Genomic DNA, 19437 nt, shown 5'->3' on the forward strand with positions numbered 1-19437 from the left:
CAGCTGGACTAAGTGAGGAGTCTCCATCAAGCATTCATCTACATGTCTTGCCTCTGCGGCATGCCCTCAGGTTCGGCACTCCTTTGTTTTTAAAGCCACAGTTATTAGTATCAAGAAAGCATGCAAAGAGCTGGGGAATACTTTGTGTGCCCAAAAAATAGAGGGAGGGAGGGAGAGAGGAGGGGGGAAGAGGCTTTCTGTGCCTATTGGGATCATGCTTACAGAAACAGGGAGAGACAAATTATTGGGCTCTGGATTTAAATGAAGCGTCAGGGTCCTTTTTTCAGAGCGAGAACAAAGTCCCGTAGCTGTGAGGGGAAAACGGACTGGTACAGGCAGAACAAAGGAGACCCTACAAGGATACAGGTTTCCCTTTGGTGCTGCAAGGCTTTAAACTGCAAGCCAGAGGAGAGCAATGGCAAATGCACCGATGGGGGTTTGAACACCGCCGTTGAATGCACATGATGTCTGTAGATTGTTTGATAGAGAAAATCCCCACAGTTGGCTTGGGGTTTCGAAGAGAGCAGTGAATATGACATCCTTTTTCTCCAGTAGGTGCTACACAGGAATGACCTGGGGACACATTAGACAGTGATAAGTGACTCTCTCCATCCCCTTTTATCCTGTTTACAATACAGAGGCTTTCCTTGAACAAAACCCTTTTTTTTTACTCTCCATGCTCCTGGCTGTTGTGTCTAAATGAGCCAATTTGCTGAAGGACTCCTCCTGGAAGGACTTGAAGTCTAACAAGAACAGACACTTGGTTGCAGCATGTTGTTTCTGGCAAAAATCAATTTCTTCACAAAAGAACAGAAATTAATTCTTATATTTCAGTGCTTGCCACTTCATCAAAACTCTTGTGATACTTCTTAAAGCCCTGGCCAGGAGGGAAATCACAGCATCTCTTTTCATTCAACCTCTCTGTTCCCAGAAAGTGTTTGAAAACAGGGTATAATAACTCAGATAAGGGAGAGCAAAGAGCAAGGACTGAATGTATTCCTTACTGCTGCAGTTAATGTTTTTTACTGATACACTGTTTATTCTTAGACTGATGTGATTTCTGTGGCTTGAATTACTATTAGACATCCAGGGGATAATCTTTTGTCAGAGACCTGGCTTGCTGCATGGCACGGCGGGGCAGGGCAGGCAAAGAAAGTTTCATGCATCACCTGAGATGCAAGTTGGACTTGGTTGGACTTGATGATCTTAAAGGTCTTTTCCAACCTAAATGATTCTAACACAATGTTCAACAGAGGGAAGAAACAGTGGAGAAGGAAAGAGTCACATACCCTGCTTGCCTGGTCCATGAGGGCAGAGGCTACTCCTACTAGTTTTTAAATGACTGATCTTGTGGTATTAAGTTGAATGCTTTGCAGAATATATATCTTTCCCAAGTTTTCCCAGTCAAGTTCATTGTCTTGTTAGCATGAAGTCATGTTTCTTGGCAAGAACTATTTTCCATTGAAGTACACTGACAAGAATGAGTTATAGACCTAATTTTAGCTTTTTAATCAATCAATTTTTGTATCAGCATTTCTAATGTTCTGGTGCCTAGACTAACTGGCCTATATCTACCCTTTTTTTTGATAATCCACCTTCTCCATGATTCTCCCATAAAGTTAAAAGGTTGCAGGAGTTCAGGTGTCTCAGCAGAATGCGACCATAAAGCACGTCAGGTTTTGTAGTCCAGCACATACAAGAAATGTTTGGGGCTTCAATTACAGTTGATTATCGGGTCAAAACAATTAAGAAACTATGTACAGATGAGCTAACTGAAAGCAGTCTTTCATACAACCCCAGAGCGAGCCCTAAACCACCAGCCCTGTGAAAAACAACAGAGGAACCTGCTGTTACACGATGAATGGGTGATAACTTGGAATAGGGAATTTGGTGTGTCTGAAGGTAAGGGGAAAAAACAGGATTATATAGATAACAGAGCTATTTGCACAATGGATGCCCTGAGCTGACCATGACCACTCGTGAACAAGCCTTTGGAGTTAAAGTAGTTCTATGAAAATGAAAGACTAAACGGAACAGCTAGGCAAGGTTCAGAGAAGATGGTAATGATGATCAAAGAGATGGAACTGCTATTTTAGAAGGGATGCCTAGATGCAGGATTCATCTTACTTTCTGCTCGGTATCTGCATCTCCATGTGCACTAGTCACCTAGACTTCTAGAGATGACCTGACTTCTAGAGAGCCCACCAGTAGTGTTCAGCTGCGGGGCCCTCAGCATAAGAAAGACACGGACCTGCTTGAGTGGGTCCAGAGGAGGCCACGAAGATGATCAGGGGATTGGAGCACCTCCCCTATAAGGACAGGCTGAGAGAGTCAGGGTTTTTTAGCCTGGAGAAGAGAAGGTTCCAGGGAGACCTTATAGCAGCCTTCCAGTACTTAAAGGGGGCCTGCAGGAAAGATGGGGAGGGACTCTTTATCAGGGAATGTAGTGATAGGATGAGGGGTAACGGTTTTAAACTGAAGGAGGGCAGGCTTAGATTGGGCATTAGGAAGAAATATTTTACCATGAGGGTGGTGAGACACTGGAACAGGTTGCCCAGAGAAGCAGTGGATGCCCCAACCCTGGAAGTGTCCAAGGTCAGGTTGGACGGGGCTTTGAGCAACCTGGTCTAGTGGAAGGTGTCCCTGCCATGGATGGGGGGTTGGGGGTTGGACTGGATGGTCTTGAAGGTCCCTTCCGACCCAAACCATTCTCTCATTCCATGAAGTGGATGCCCTTCATGTGACCAAAGGCTGCTGTCTTAGGTGACAACATCTTCACTGACCATCATGGGAATCTAAAAGAACTGCTTCACAGGGTGCGTATCTGACAGTCTCATGGATTGGTTTGGGTTGGAAGGGACCTTTAAAGATCACCTAGTCCCAATCCCGTGCCAGGGACATCTCTCACTACGTCAGGTTGCTCAAAGCCCCGTCCAACCTGACCTGGGACCCTTCCAGGGATGGGGCACCCACAGCTTCTCTGATAGAGTGATAGAATGGTGGGGGTGCACTTCAGACACCCACGCGTGGCTGATCCCTCTCTCCTGACGGCCTCGAGCCTGGAAGAGGTGACCATGAGGGGATGTGGAGGCAAATGAGAGCCGGCGTGGGGAACGCGAGCAGGGGACAACCGCCCGCTTCACCCGGCCGCCGAGAAAACCCGGTCGGTGCCAGGCTGCGAACAAAGGCACGGAAGTCTTCCCACACAGGCTGCGGGGCTGGGATGTAACGTTCCGTCCACCCCCCCCCGCCCCGACGCCCCGCAGCCGGGCGGCGGGACGGCGATCCGGCAGCGCCCCCTGGCGGCCCCGCCTGGCGCTGCGAGCAGAGCAGGGGCCTGAAGGCGGGCGGGGTGGGGGGTGGGGGTGTCCGCGGCCAGCGGAAGCGGAAGTCGGCCGGGCCGGAAGTGGACGGCGGCGACGTGGGCGGTGGCGCGGAGGCGGGCGGGCCGCGCCGCCGTCATGGAGGGGCTCTACCACCAGACCAACAAGTGCGTGAGGCGATGAGGGGCGGGGGGCTGTAACCCGGGGTCGGGCCCGACCGTAGCGGTCTGCTGGAGGGGGTGTGGGGGAAGAGTTTGAGGGCGGACATCCTGCCTGCGGCCCAGCACGCTCTCAGCACCCTTCAGAAGGTTTTCTCTCATACAAATTCTCATCTTCCACCCCGGAGCCTTGCGTGAGGACTGTGTTTCAGCCGCGGGAGGAAGCAAAAGCCTGTCCCTCCCGGCTGGCCGTGTGTCTGTCCGGAGTGCCAGCCTGCTGTTGGCCACGTCAGTCCGAAAGCAAGCTAAGCCTGCTCGCCTGGGGATTTTAAAGCACAGGATTGCAAGTATTCACTGAGAACAAGGGATTCTGTTTTACCAGGTGTACATACCTTTAGGGCATATTGATGTTGTAGGATTTTTATGGCAGCAGGGTCTCATGAGCGCTAGCAGACAGCAGTTAAACCGCCTCGGGAAATGTGTGACTCCTTGATGATATAAAACACTGTTTCACAGATAATGCTGATCTGGTGAGATAGAAGTGGTATGAAAATTGCAAAATAAGGCAAAATAAGGCAAAAAATCTTGCGGCTCTGTGTGATATGGAATAGCTTGTGGGAAAGAGCCAAAGGAGACAGTTAATCCAAATATTCCAACCTTCAGTGGTAATGGGTTTCTTTGTTGAGCTCTGTTGAAGGAGGTAGCGTGGTAAATAAGAGAATTTTGTTAAATAATGTAGAGTGACCCCGCAGGGACGATTGGGAAATCTTGCTGTTAATCTAGAAATGCATACCCGTAATAATAACTGTTACTGATAAGAGGAATAATCTGGTCTTGTTCCTGTTTCCATATTGCCTTATTCTGTGATCATAGAATGGTTTGGGTTGGAAGGGACCTTTAAAGACCATCCAGTCCAACCCTCCTGTGATGGTCAGGGACATCTGTCACTATGTGAGGTTGCTCAAAGCCCCGTCCAACCTGACCTGGGACACTTCCAGGGATGGGGCATCCACAGCTTCTCTGGGCGTCGTAGTCACTGAGCTGTGTTTTTGTTGTAGTTTGTTGTCAGTCTGGGGATACTCTGAACTTTTAAACTCTCTTACTCCCTTTTCCCCAGACTTACTGTATTTTCTGTCATGGGAAGAGTCCTGGTAAGCATGAAGTAGTTTTTTTGATCCAGTTGCACGTGATCTGATTTGGCTTCTACACCTGGGTTTCTAAACAGGCATTTTAAGAACACTTTAAGAGCAATGTGAGTCTCAAGCTTTCTGGGGCATCCTAGAGAAACTGATTGAAAACAGAACTATAGAACAAGTATGGGTTGCAAAAACTGGGTATTGATTGGTTCTCTAGTTAATTCCAACTAATATGGTACTTATGACATACTCGGTTATATCTTTAGCAGCACAGTGTCATGATTTGGAAGGTAGCCCTGATAGTTATTTAAAAATCTCATATAGTAACTGAAGAATAAATACTGTATTACTCGGTAAGGCAAGTTGGTTTCAGAGGTCTGGCTTCATAAACATTTGTGCTGTAGTTATCAAATGGTACATATACCAGAAAAAGAGTCATTAATGAGAACAAAATTATGATCTCTTAAATATTTTTTGAAAATGGTCATGATAGTTTTGTAACTTTTTAAGTGTGTTTCTTAAAGTCTGAATCCCAGCTGCTGTCAGATTGTTCACACGAAGTATGGCCAAAGGTCCATCTCTCTTAGTATCTGTTCAGCATTGTCTAACTGCAGATCTCTAGGACAGACCGTAAGAAATGGGCAAATATATGCGATGCTTTCATTGAATATTGTCCCAACCTCCCAGAAATTTGAGGCATGGGGGCTTTTAGAAATAGAGGAATTTAACAACCCTATCAGTGTTTTTTGTGGTTTTTTTTTTTGTTTGCCACTGCTTGTGTAGCATCAAGACTTCCTCCTCTTCAGTTTTAAGCTATCTTTTAATTTCATGTGATGCCTTTGTAATTCATATGTTGTAAGAGACAGTGAAAGTCATTTCTTATTCACCTTCTCCTGTGCCGTTTATGCTGTAGGATCTGTCCCTGTTATCATCTACAGTCCAGACTGAACAACTGTTTCTTGTATAAAAGCTGCTCTGTACTTTTCATAAACTTTATTGTCCTTCTCTGAACCTCTGCTGATGCTTCTGTTTCCTTTTTGAGAAGGGAGGGACAAAACCTGTGTTTAGTGTTGAAGATGTGAACTATCCATTTGTGCAGTGAAATAAAGGTATGGTGTCTCTCATCAGCACTCTTGGCTTTAGTGGTGTACATAGGCAGTATTTCACAGCAGATCTATTACTAGGGTCACCATGCACCAACTCTTCTCCCAGTCAGATTTTCCCCCTGCTGTGCTCACCACTTGTGAGTTCCTAGTGTGAATCTGAAATCTTGTCTCCATGGTTGTCTCGGAGTAGGTAGATCTTAATGGCTTCCAGCGTGCCAGGTGTGTGGCACAGGGGAGAGCCCCAGTTTAGGTTATTATAAATAGAAAAAAGGAGCTAGAACTGGATTGGAAATCTGAAGAAAAAAAAGCCCTTCCACCTTGACTTTTGTTTTTAAACTGAAAGTTATTTTGTAGATGCATATTGAGTGAAAGCACAGCTTTCTTCATACTGAAGAATCAGGTTGGTTTTCACTGGTGTTCAGTGATGGGCTGTCTGCACTGAATACCATGTTACTGATTCCCATTCTGTTCTAAAAAGTACTTTTACTTAAAAGAAGCTGAAAATTGAGGTATTGAAAAATGGATTGATTTTATACCTGTTAACTGACTTCTCCTGTTAATTTACTCTTTGTCTTTTGATAGGCAAGTCCATGAGGTCCAGTCTTACATGGGGCGCCTGGAGACTTCAGACAAAGAGTCAGTACACTGTAAGTAATTAAATAGTGAGAAAAGTCCCACTCCAGTACTGATTTGATTTAGCTTGCATCTTTAACCTTGTATGGTTTATCATTGTATTTACCATCATTACTGGAACAAATTTGGCTCTTCAGTCATTGTGATCGACTGGTGAGACACATGACCAATTTGGAATGCGTAAAAATTATTTTACTATTTGACTTCAATAAGATGATGTTTTGTACGGAGGACAGAGCGGAAAAGACAGAACAAGAATTTACTTCAAATCATCTTCCTATTGTAATTCTTTAATTGACAAATAGTGCTTACTGTGGATGCTTCTACAGTGTCTTGGTATGAGAAGGCCAGGTATTTTTTGGTGCTGTTAGATTTTGGAACTCATTGTCAGGGTATGCTGTGGAGGCCTTCAATAAACATGTTCAAAAACCCCACATTCATGCATCCATGGAGGTATAATGAACACATTGATCTGGGCAGAACTGCAAATTCAGGACATCACTTCGTTTGTTAGAAGCTCAAAAGCTGAAAAATGTCATTGTCTACCTGTCCTGTTATTTTGCTGTTCCTTAAGCATCCACTAATTGGCAGTATGCTCCAAAAGATGCTTAGTCCAGTTTCTGGGGAAAATGCCATGATTTGGTGTGCAGGAATTTAAGCAGGATGATTCTGATAGTTCCTGCTTGCATCAGAAGTAGAACCTGTAATTCCATCTGCTTATGAGAAATATGTAGAACATACTGAAATTGCTTCAGTAAATTTGGACTATAACCCTGTGCTCATAAAATGACTGTAATAAAATCTATGACCTATTGTGGCAGGACTTTCTACCCCAGTGCAGAATTGGCAAATGTATTTTGGACCTGTGTTTGAAGCCTTAATTCCTGTTGACTGACTTCTTTCACCCCAAATATATTTGTGAACCATGACTTTGCTGTAGAAAGGGCTGTGATAACTTTTCCTATCAAAAAATGATGAATCGTCTACTGGTTCTGTTTCTTGTGGTGGTTGTACTACTCCTAGCACCATTCCAGACTTCCTGGACTCCTGTTCACTGGATGTGATTTTGGAGCCCCTTGAAAATCAGCATAATTTGCCACCTTGCCTCTGCTACTTGAGCCTGTTTCAAGAGATAAGATTATGCACCATATTACATGGTCAATAAACGAACATACTGGGGTTATATATATATATATATATATATATATATATATGTAAAAAAGATACAGGTAAGTGCTTTAGATATCAGTGCATATTTCAGAATTTATGGGGAAAAGGATTACCTTTTAGCTGAAGAACAGGAATAAGAGCCAGGAAATCAGACTTTCTGTTGCAGCTTTCCTTTTCCAACTTTGGGCAAATAATCCCTTCTTGCTCAGAAAAGCGTAAGATGACCAAGATAGTAATACTGTTGTTTGGACTAGCAAAAACTGATGTAATTGTCTGTCTGCTCTCCTGGTTACTGTTAAGCTTAGCTGTACTAAATGATGGGGAGAGGAATTAGGACAATTTGCTTGATTTCTATCTATGTATGTGAGTTGGTTACTCTTTGTTTGTGTGACATCAAAGGGCAAAGAAAAGGGGTTGTATGTGCTGTTTGCTTTTCCGGGTTTTGCTGAATGTGATTTGCTGGAATGTCCTGAGATACTGTGGAGTAGTTAGCCATTGGTTAATAATGCTTTTCTGTACGCCTCTTTAGTCTAAACGCAAAATAAGAACACATGGTGTCTGTAGGATTTGGTGGTTATTTGTATCAGGCCTGACCATGGCAGTCTGAGACTTCAGGACTGTCCTCATGGCTGCACAGACATGACGGTGCTTCTCTCCTCTAATAATCGGTCTGTGGACATGCTCTGGAGGGTGCCTACCTTGAGCCTTACAGCTCACCTTCCTCAAACACAAGAATGTCAGATGAGTAATAGTGCTCCTGTCTTTCACCCTTCTGTGCAGTCCTTTAAGTTGTGAAATGCTGGATTGTGACGTGGTTAGAAAACGTGGTTGTCAAATGAGGAAGGGGGTTGTGGCTTGTACCGAGTTTTGCTGTACAATGATTACAGTAACTGAAAGCATATGACTCTTTCCCCAGTTGTATCAGTTTCCCACCTCATTAAAGTACAAGTATATGAGTTTGCATTCTGTACTATTGCCCCTTTGCTATTTCTACGCAGATTATCAGAAGCAATTGCAACGTAGATGATTACAGAGGCAATCGCTTTGTGGTCTTGTTTTCCCACTTGCAAGGGCTTCAGCCCTGTTTTGGCCATGTCTTTCTGAGCTGTTTGTCCAGTCTGCCAATTCCTGTCAACTCTGAATCCTTCCCATGCTCTGTCAATCTCCCCGGCTATAGGTATGGATGGTGTATATTAACTCTGTGTTAACAGTTTTCAGAGGTTTAAATTGCCATTGTTGTGATAATCATCTTGGTTATTAGCTTGTGTGAGCAAATCCTGCTGAGGAAACATGAAAGGGCTGCAGGGGGAAGTGTGGGAGCTTTAAATCCTAACCCATGGAGCTGATAGGGAAAGGGGCTCAGATATCTTGTAAGAGCTGGGGCTTTCCTAGCTCGTTTCTCAGAGGCAGAGGGAAAGGCAAGAGTCTTAAATTATTGAGTTAAAGAAGTGGCTTTTCATGGCATGTATAGTTCTTAGTTACCTGACTTTTTTTCATCCAGTAAGGATTTGCATCTGTATGGTTTTAAATACTGGTTTGAATGCTTTTTAGCTTTGACCTTCACTCAGATTGCAGTTCTTTAATTCACATCAAATCACGTTTTTGCTTCCTTACAGTAGTAGAAAATGAGATTCAGGCAAGAATAGACAATATATTCAGCAACTTGGAGCGCCTGGAAATCCTGTCCAGCAAAGAACCTCCCAATAAGCGACAGAATGCTAAACTGTAAGTTCACCTTCTTTCCTATGATAGTGTAGTGTAGTCTTTGTAATTATTTTCATTAAATTTATTGAAGCCCATTGCCTTTTGATTTGAGTGAAATGTTTACAGTTTGCATAACTTATGTCTGTGCTCTACAGTTGCAAAATTGAGGCACAGAGGCAAAAGCACTTTCTTGCATTTAACCACAGACTGGTGATAGAATTGCATTTGTGGCTCTGTTCTGAGATGAGCAGAACATGGCACTTAAATGCTTGAAAAAAATTCTACTCTATATGGCATTTGCTTTTAATAGCATTTGTGGAGGTACGGAGTAAAATTAAAGTTAGCACTGGTTTGAGCAGGAGGTTGGAACAGAGACCTCAAGACTTTCTGTTCTAATTTATTCTGTGACTCTACTATTCAGGTTTAGTCCCAAAATACCTTTGTAGATACTAGGGGTGGGATTCACGTCACCTATGTAATAGAGGTCAGTATCTGAAATAGTCATCTAGGCTTTCTTTGTTACAGTCATCAAACATTTAATCAGAGACCATGGAGTCCTGGGTTTTACTTGTTTTAGCCCAGTAGAGATGTCTCCTGTATTACCCACTGACTTTTAAACGCCTTTTAATAAATACTCACATTTAAGAACGTGGTGCGCATTAATGAAACTTGAAAGCTTAATCTTTTATGTGCATGAGGGTCATAAAATAGAAACTGCTCAAATCCTACCATCTTTCCAAATCTGTGTTAAATGAGGAATATATATATAAAAAACTCCTGAAGAGACTAGTCATGGGATAGGATGTCTAAGACAGCTCAAGAATTCTGCTTCACATTCTGTCGTTAGCCTCCAGTTAAATAATCACCTGTTTAGTAGAAAAACAAGGAATATAAGCCTAACATTGAATGTCCTTTATATTATAGATAAGTAGAACCCATCATTCTTTATTATTTGTCACTGTTAATTTATAATGCTCCATTGTTCATACAAAAAATGGCAGAAAAGAATGGTATTTTTATCCCTGGGAATGTCTTCCTGTTGTTGATCCTTTCTAGCCGAGTTGACCAACTGAAGTATGACATTCAGCATCTGCAGACAGCTCTGAGGAACTTTCAACATCGCCGCTACATCCGGGAGCAGCAGGAGAGACAGCGAGAGGAGTTGCTTGCACGTACATTCACTACTAATGTAAATATTCTTTATTTTAGATCTCTCTGTTCTAGAAGCTGTAGTCTTTCAGAGACGTTGCAGGCAAGATGTAGGCATGACTATTAGATTGCTGCCGTGAGATCCAAATGGAATAAAGATAGAAAAGAATAGCAATAAGTGTTGAAAAAGTACAACTGTCTCATGAGGAAAAGGTGGTTTATTAAGAGGCAGTCGTAAAAGACTCCAGAAGCTGCTGCTCCTGTTTTATCCAGTGCAGTTCTACCTGACTTTATATAGCAGTTTCAAAAGTGTGAATGAGGTAGGTACCAAACTATACATTTTACTCGGATTTGTGTCAAATATCTTTTTCAAATCCTGAGATTTGTAAAATGTCTGGCTTTTATATACGCTGCTGTCAGTAGATGTCAACAAGCTTTCATATGTGCAGGTAGAAATCACACAGCTGGGGAAAACCCCCTTGCTTTTTACCTGTAAATGATTTAAAAGTTTTTAATGACAAGAAGGTGTTTCCACCTGTTCTTGTTAATTTTCAGTTCCTCCACTGGGAAGTCCCCCCAGTGCAAATTCCTAAAAGAATTTTGCTCTGAATAGTGTAGGTTTGCTTTCAGATTTCTCTTCTCTGTAACTCAAAAGCTAGTCTTTTTTTTTTGGGGGGGGGGGGGTGGGGGGTGGGTGGGGGGGGGTGGGGCAGGGGAAGAGGGGGTTGGTTTTGTTTGGGTTTTCTTGGTTTTTTGTTGGTTTGTTTTTTTTTTTTAAGGCATATACCCTACCATTCATTTTCTGTGTTGTCATTCACTGTTAGGGCAAGGAAGAGTGAATGTGATAGGTCCTGTTTTCTTGAGATTTGGGAAGTTTGATCTGCTTCTCAAAGCCTGACATAAAGATGGCTATTTTGAAATTATAAATAAGACTTGAAAGGAATGCTGAAATTTGAAACCTAATTTGTTTTCAAAACAGTGTGGTGTTCCTCTGCAAATACAGAGAAATTTTCCTATAGGAAAATCCAGAAATAAAACATGTGTAAGTGGAACAATTTTGAAGAGCAGTAGCAGGCTTGCAAATGCAAAATAAATGGCAAGTTATTTTTTTCTCCTTTAGATGCTGAAAGGTGTCTCAAGATACAAAATAATTATGCTTTTTTTTTAACTTCTTTTAACTCAGTGTTACAAAAATGTGACCTTTAAAGTACAATGTCCCTTTAATAGGAAAATGATTATTTATTTGTCAGTTATTGGCCTATCTGTTTTGGTTAGAAGTTTACACAGTTTCTATTTATATACTACCCTATTCGGTTAAATAGAAATGTCAGCTGAATGTGTAAGCATCCTGAATAAATCACTGTAACGTACATGACACCTTTTGAAAGCTGTAGCAGTGTTCTGAACATTTTGCTTAATTCAAAGATAAATGTGGTCTTTATCTTTCAAGCATTCCCTTGTACCGTTCTGGAGAAAATCACTAACAGCAAGTGAAAGATGCGATGCCATCTAGTCTCCCCATGAGGAGGGTCAAAAATCTACTTCGATATTTTTCTTGCTGCCTTGTGGTGTATAAAAACACCTCTGCAAACTCCTTGTGTACGAAATAGAATCCCTGCCGATTTGAAGTTTAATAAATACCTGAAATAATAGCCATTCAGGTGCAACTCCAACTGCTTCTGCGGTGCAGACTCATGTAAGACAAGACGCTTGTTTCAACCTTAGTGCTTCGTTAACATTTGATGAGAGAGATAGGCATGCCGTTGCAGCTTCTTCATCCAGTAGCTTTGACTCTGCAACTGCTAACAGCTCTGCCCTTTATTCTTCATTCTTTTACAGTAAGCAGAACAGCCACCTCGGCAGTACAGCACCTAACACTGGATTTTACATGTCATTCCTGTGTTAAAATTTTTTACAATAATCACCCGAGTCTCCCCAGAGCACGTTTGGTATTGTTACATGCATGTAACCTACAGCTGACAGTCAGATGTAGGGTATTAACCATCTTCTGCCCTAAATATGAATTCTGCATTTTGGTAGTTCTAGTTCTGAGTACATGGAAGCAGGAAAGCCAGTGTTTCCACACTTACCTCTTAGCAATATGATCCCTGTTTGTAAAACAGTGTGGGAGCGATGAGCTATTGTCTTGACTCTCTTGATGGAATGGTGTCCAGAGAAGATTAAACTGGAAGCCTTTGAAAGACAAAAGTGATCACATCCTCTGATCTCTTGTGCAACCCAGGTTACAGGATTTTATCCAGTTATTTCCATTTCAAGATTCATCTTTTCTGAAAAAACATTTTGGTTTTGGGCGTTGAATGAGTCAGCCCTTCAGGGAACTAGATTCATGTCTGTTTGCCCTCACTATCAGAAATTTGCACCATGTTTTAAATTTATAGTATGTCATCTCCCAGACATTGTTTTGCTGGCCTTTTGTCGCTTAGAAATGTGATATTAAATCTTTCAAAAGTCTTTCACTTGCAATGATCAAATGACTGCATGTTAAACACCTTTTGTTAGTTTTGATGTTCTCTCGTGTAATAGCCTTTCCTACATATATCATAAACTGAGATAATAAAAAATTCTCCACTTTTAATCTGATTTTTTTATCCTTCGAGATCTAATTGCAGTTGAACAGCTGATCAGCTTTGCCTTTTGGCTTGCTTCCTATAGGCTTCTCTAAATTACTTTTTTCACTCAGATATTAATGTTGTATTTAATATCCCTATGGAAAAAATGTTTAAAACATAATCCTTCAAGTCCTCTCAAGTTTTTGCTACATTTGTTTCTGCGTGTTCTTTTTCTGGATCTAACTATGTATGGGCAGTGTGAGTGAGCAGGCAAGGTAACCAAGACCCTGCATTTCCCCCACAGGACTCTGACACCACCATACCGATCGACGAAACATTACAGTTTAATGAATCCCTCCAGAATGCCCATCGTGGCATGGATGATCTTATTGGCAGTGGGACCAACATCCTTCAGGGGCTGAGGGACCAGAGAGTGACATTAAAGGTGGGGGCATTATTTTTTACCGAAAAGACCCCACGTTTTTCTGCGTTTGTGATGACCAGGCTAAGTAAAATAAATACATGAGTTTGTTTTAGTACACTGCTTCAGGCTGAGTATGCTGGGAAAGGCCCAAACTCCATTTTAACTAAACCTGAAATCTTTACGGTTTTTTTATCTTATTAGGAACACCTTGAAGCTCTTTTTGTGGCTGGACTGCCTAGCAGTCTTCACCTGCGCAGTAGTTAGTATCTGGAGTGCTGAATGTTATGTTTTGTTCTGTTATTTTTTTTTTGGTTGGTTGGTTGGGTTTTTTTTGTTCAAATGAAGAACATGAAGTAATGGCTAGCTCGCAAATAGATGTTGATTCAGATGAACATCACTCAGAGCAACCACAAAGCTGGCATAAAGTACTTGTGTTTAGTAATAAAGATAATACTCTCCCAGGTCTAATGCACCTCCACAATATTATCTTTCCCTGAATACCGTTAATGACAGGTGTATTTCTTCATATCTCTTAAGAACAAATATTTTACTTTAAAAGCCGTTCAAAGTGGTGTTAAATTTTGAGCAAATAGCTCCAAGATACAAAAAGCTTTTTAATAACAAGTGTGTGTTGGGGGAAAGCTGGATTTCTGAAAAATGTGGGGAAATTCCTGTCTCTGTTGTATTCATCTTATGATGGGGATAACTATTGTTGTCTGTTTTGTGACATTGCTTTGTTTTGGGATGTATCTGCCAGAGGATTTAGGCATTTTAATTGCTAACATAAATCCCTACATTTGGTCAGAAGAAGCACACCTCAAGCTCCATGGATTGCTAGACTAGGGTTTCCCTGGCTGTAGAGGCAGTCTAGCCAACTTACATACAGGTAGCTGAGCTGTACACATGTATGGGTCTCACCCTTAATGTGCATAGGCATTTTGCTGGAGCAACTTTTAGTGCCTGTGGCTCCCGTTTCCTAGGAGTTACCAGAGCTGGGCATCTCCACGGGGCAGAGTTGCTAGGTGCTCATTTTAATCCCAATGTCTGTTGCAGTTCACAAGCCAGCTACTTCCTATCCTGATCACAGAGGTCCAGGCTGGCTTATATTCCCAAAGCCCTGGACAGGACCACCGCAAGGTGTAATGGCAGAGGACATTTGTCCTCTGTGTTCAGCTCTGGATGGTTTTGGTGGCTGATCACATTGGCTTGGGGCATTGTCATTAAAGTGCACGAGTGTACCTGTGCTTCACACAGGGAATTTGAGGTCACTGATTCAAGGTAATCTCTGATGAGTGACTGAAGCACTTGGTTTCTGGAGGGTTCCTGAGAAGGAAGTGCATACATCACAAGTCAGGAAAAGTTAACCATGGTTGGCAAGTATGATAAAGGAACACTTGCTGCCTCAAAGAGATTGAGAGGAAATACTGTTTATTGTTGCAGTCAATAGTCCTGTCTTGCTGCTTTTGCTAGTTAGGTTGCAGTAACGTGCCTGGATTCTTACTAGATCGTGATGGGCCTTCTGCAAATGTAAGCATGCCTTGCCTCAGCTGCCAACTTATGGCAAGTCAAGGATACTTCAGGTCAGAACTGTAATAGTAAAGTTATTAGTGTGTCTCTGTCCCCTGCTACTAATAGTCTGTAATTTTGGGAGCATCATGTTCTTATGTTTTCAGGGGATCTTTCTTCTTACTCACACGTGAGGAAACATCTGTTCATATTCCTTTTCCCCTTAGCTTAGCTTTTCTTACACTATCAAAGACTTTGCTCGTTAACAAATCTGGGAGAAGCAGCTAGCATAGAGACAGCTTATCAAGATAAATGCGTTAATTTGGAAGCATGTTAATCTATGTAACTTCTTGGGTATTGGATATAAAGACAGGTATGAACCAAGTATTCCCAAATTGCCGCAAGGCTTTAACTGTTCCAAGTTGTACTAGTCCACGGTTCCATGGACTGCAAGAATTGAAGAGTCTTCACTTTCCCATTGCTTGCTTTCATTTTAAAGCTTCATTTTTGGTTTCTCTTCTCCAGGCAGGCTTTTCTTTTCTTCTGAAGTAGTATGAAAAGATTGCTCCAGAGACAGGAAAATTGCTGAACTTTAAAGTGTAGTATGCAGGGGTTTAATGCAAGGTGTATGAAATGAGGTGAAAAATGTGATTATGTTTTACCAGCTGAGACATAAACTGATTTCAGCAAAGGGCCTGAATACCTACATGGCCTTCTACAGAAGAAACTGATTACCTCATTTGGTATTGCAAATTTGTACATTTTATGGGTTGAGAAACTGTTTGTGCATGTATGTCTAATACAGTTGATATAAATTCTGTCCTCAAGAGAGCTTTTCTGATCTTAAGTCAGGTTGATATTCAAAATAATTCCCAAATTTCACCTTTTTATTCTTTTGAGACCAAAGATACGGTGGACTGAGAGAACAGAAACTAGAGAGTTTTTATTTTACAGCGTGGTAGTAGAGCATTGTGATGGGAATCTGTGCTATTGACCTTGCTCAGAGAAGAAATAACTGAAGCCTTGCAGCTTTCTGAAGCAGGGTGTTCTGTTAAGGACTTGGACCCAGACTTCAGTTTGAGAGGCTAGGTCCATTATCATCACCACAGTGTGACAAGGCTGCTCTCTAGCAGTACCCATCTTTGTGGCCACGCAGGTGCGATGGAGGCTGGTCCGGGCCAGTGTGTCTCTGATGGCGTGCTGTGAGCTGAGCTGTGGTGCTCAGTGCAGCATCCCTGCCTGCCCATTGCTATGCTACCCATTTGCCTAGCTTATTCAGAAAGGTGCTTCTCACCTACCTGTACCTTCATGACTCTGCAGCTGTGAGTTCCCAGAGGGGATGAGCCAGCTCTGAACTGTGCCCAGAGTACATCTACGTGCCTGTATTTCATACAGTTTCCTTTGACCGTTGCCCTGAAATAAAGTAGGAGTACTCCTGCTTCCTGGTACCTCCACTTCTGCAGCTCCCTGTCTTTATCTGTCAGGTGCTTACTGCTGGTGTGGTAACTGGTGGGATCCACATTCTTAATACTACCAACTGCTTCAGCAGTGAAACAAAACTGAGGTGTGGGCCTGCCTTCATGCACCTGCTAGCAGCCTTTGTTCAGTGCTTTTCTCCTGAAGGATTTCTTGAAATTGCATTATTTACACTTTTACATGCCTTGCATTATACCATTAGCCTTACAGGGTTCTGGATGTCCTTTTCAATCTCTTGTTGGTATGAACTGTCCTTCAGCAGGAGGGAAGTTCTGCAAGAAAGATTGTCTGATCAAGAAGCTTCAAGCTCTTATTAGACTGTGTGTCTGAAAAAGGACTGGAAAAACTCTTAATGCCTCTGTAGGGAGTACATTTTCTCTGAGCCAGTCTTTATGATGTCTCTGTTTGGACAGATTGTTTTGTATCTTTAACCACATTCCTGTTCATGTGTGAATTAATTAGTCTCATCATCCAGCTATCTCCAAGGTCCTGTGGCCATCTCCTCTTAAATTGTAGGAACTGTTGGCTGATAGCAAGTTCCATCGATCAGAATTGCCACCCATGATGAAATTCTTGGACTGTGGAATAAGAAGTGTTGGACCATGAGGGTAATTGTTTCTTTGCTGTCTTTTTATTCTTAGGGTACTCACAAGAAGATCCTGGACGTTGCCAATATGTTGGGCTTATCCAATACAGTAATGCGGCTGATTGAGAAGCGAGCCTTTCAGGATAAATACTTCATGATTGGGGGAATGATTTTGACTTGTGTAATTATGTTTCTCGTCGTGCAGTATCTGACATGAGCTACGGAACTATTGCCAGAGGAGATCGTCTTTTGGAGCAAGATGGACAGTACTCCAAACTGTACTTTCCTCTGAGTGCTGCTTTGGATGAGCCCCTCCTGTGAACTTCAGAGTTGACAAATCACACTCAGACACATATCATGTGGAAAGCATGTAGGGAAACAAATTTCTCTGGGGACGCTGTAGTTGAGAATGGCCCTATAAAAATACCCCTAGCCTTTACGGTTCTCACCTTACTGTCTGCAAGTTTAAGAATCTGGTTAATTAGGAAGCAGAAGTGATTTTGCCCAGCTGTATTGCAAGGTAGGAGCATCCTTTTGAGTAGATACGGATAACAGGATGCAAAGGCAAAGCGTAAGATGTAGTGAGATGAGAAGTGACCCTGATCACTGTATTTTGCAATGAAAGAATGCCACTTAGGAGAATTTCACATGGTTTGTGGGCATGCTCCTGCGGAGTAAGTGTGCAAAAAGAGGTGGGAAGTGCAAGGTTCCCATCTGCAAACTCACCATTTTGCTTGGAGGGAGAAGGGTTTATGGGGAAGGGTGTTAAAGCACGGTTGTAACCTCAGCTAACTTTTTTGTTTAGGCATACAGTATTAACCAGCACAAATCTTCCCGTTTTAGGTTGAAATGCTTCTCTTCTTACTTGAGGTATGTTTTGGTACCTCTTTATGCCCTGCTGCTTCCCGTGAGTTGTATTCATTTTCTGAGGTGGTTGGTTGGGGTTTTGTGCTCTATAGCTGGTATTTCTTGAATTGGTGAAGCAGCCAAGTCCTTGCTCGGCTCGAATTCAGATTTGTGATTTTTATGTTCACAGAGCTCGAATGGGCTCGGCTCGAATTCAGATTTGTGATTTTTATGTTCACAGAGCTCGAATGGGCTCTCTGCTGTTTTTCACCTTCAGAGTAACAGTGGGATCAGGGCAACAGACCTTTCACTTAAAATCAGTTGTCATCAGAAGAATTTCCTGAAGTTACGTGCCTTGGGATGGTAAACATCCCTTGTCCTTGGGAAGGGTGTTCTTTGTGTTATCCTTTGTACCTGCAAAATTACTGTGAAAGACATTCTTGTACATTCTCATACATACCATCTCACAGAGATGATAGCCAGTTTAGACATACCTCCTTGGTTGTAGGTATCTGTCCACATTTAAACATTCACAGTTACGAAATGCCTCATTGTTTAAATACGGTACTCCTTTCCCTGCAGACTGGGGGGGCTCTGTTAGAATGGCCATCCTGAGATTTTGGGCATCATCCATTTCAATCAGCCTTCAGATACATTCCCATCCCAATTTCTGTACAAGTCTGGAGCATTTCCAATGTCTGATGGTGGCAGAGTGTGTCATACTCAGCTGATGTGGCATAATGCTGGAAATGCTTTCATTTTTTTTCTGTCTGGAATGGTTGTGGGTCTTTTAATTAGTAACAGATTACAAGTTCTGCAGCCTATCTTTGCTGCAATAAGCTTTGCTTTTATTATGTAGCCTGTTGCAAACTTGGAGAAATGGTATTAATAACTGTAAAAAATGAATTTCAGTTAATATGGGCTTTAGCTGTGCTTGTTTACAGTTGCATAACTGAAGTATGGAGTGACCTGTGTGCTGTGGCATAGCTGTAAAGCCCAGATGAGAGCACCTGCTTTGATCAGCTGTCACAGACCAGTCAGCTTCACACCTGGAACCCAGGGCAAGGGAAGAGGCGGCAGTCGCAGTGCCAGCTGGCTGCACTGCAGACGCAGGAGCAGAGGCCAAGATGCCAGCAGTGCCTGGATAATCCTATTGGATGGTTCAGCGGAAGAAAGCAGGGAAACCTCAGTGCTTGTTGAATGTCCTGCATGCTGCATGCCGTCAGGCTGTGCATTTTGTGCTTCTCAGTGTGTTTGATGCCTCTCAAGTGTTCTGTGCTCTTCATGTTCCTCAGTCTGCTGGGGTTTCCCGAGGAAACACATTAGCAGACCAAGTACAGAATCGGTTTTCATTTGAGCCTGAGGGACAGGGAATTAAATGGAAAAGAGGAAGTCTGCAGTGATAGATCATCTGTCTTACTGTATCTTTAATCTAAACCTTAAATCTAAATTTACCTTAAATTTATTTTAAATACAAAATCTGATAGATTTAGCATACTATGCTATGCACTTGTGAGATCATCTTCTATGAGATCAGTTGGGCACCTTGTAAGGGATCCCTGGCAAATCTTTTTCTGTTCTGATATACTGGTCCAATTCCACCTTTATTTTGCAACTTCATGGTTTAGTGTTTAAAGGATGTAATTTGAC

The 19437-nt window shown here is 42.3% G+C and overlaps 1 protein-coding gene across 4 annotated transcripts; it reads left to right on the forward strand.

Annotated features, from left to right (window-relative positions):
* The first annotated feature begins 3457 nt into the window (after positions 1–3457).
* GOSR2 (golgi SNAP receptor complex member 2) lies at positions 3458–19178 on the forward strand. 4 transcript variants are annotated; one of them, XM_059830418.1, is made up of 6 exons: positions 3458–3490; positions 6306–6370; positions 9143–9251; positions 10287–10419; positions 13254–13394; positions 16997–19178. In XM_059830418.1, the coding sequence occupies exons 1-6, from the start codon at positions 3462–3464 to the stop codon at positions 17156–17158; spliced, it is 639 nt and encodes a 212-aa protein (XP_059686401.1). In that variant the 5' UTR covers positions 3458–3461; the 3' UTR covers positions 17159–19178. The 4 variants fall into 4 exon arrangements, with proteins under 4 accessions (XP_059686401.1, XP_059686402.1, XP_059686403.1 ...); XM_059830419.1 differs by having other exon boundaries at positions 9146–9251; XM_059830420.1 differs by lacking the exon at positions 13254–13394.
* Positions 19179–19437: the final 259 nt, after the last annotated feature.

The sequence above is a fragment of the Gavia stellata genome, chromosome 28 (genome assembly GCF_030936135.1).
Source record: "Gavia stellata isolate bGavSte3 chromosome 28, bGavSte3.hap2, whole genome shotgun sequence".
Taxonomy (NCBI): Eukaryota; Metazoa; Chordata; class Aves; order Gaviiformes; family Gaviidae; genus Gavia; species Gavia stellata.

Excerpts from the sequence above, each read along its gene's own strand:
- GOSR2 (XM_059830418.1), top strand. The coding sequence starts at position 3,462 with ATGGAGGGGCTCTACCACCAGACCAACAA. Across the intron at positions 9,252-10,286 it reads AAGCGACAGAATGCTAAACT|CCGAGTTGACCAACTGAAGT; the intron begins GTAAGTTCACCT and ends GATCCTTTCTAG. Across the intron at positions 10,420-13,253 it reads CACGTACATTCACTACTAAT|GACTCTGACACCACCATACC; the intron begins GTAAATATTCTT and ends TTTCCCCCACAG.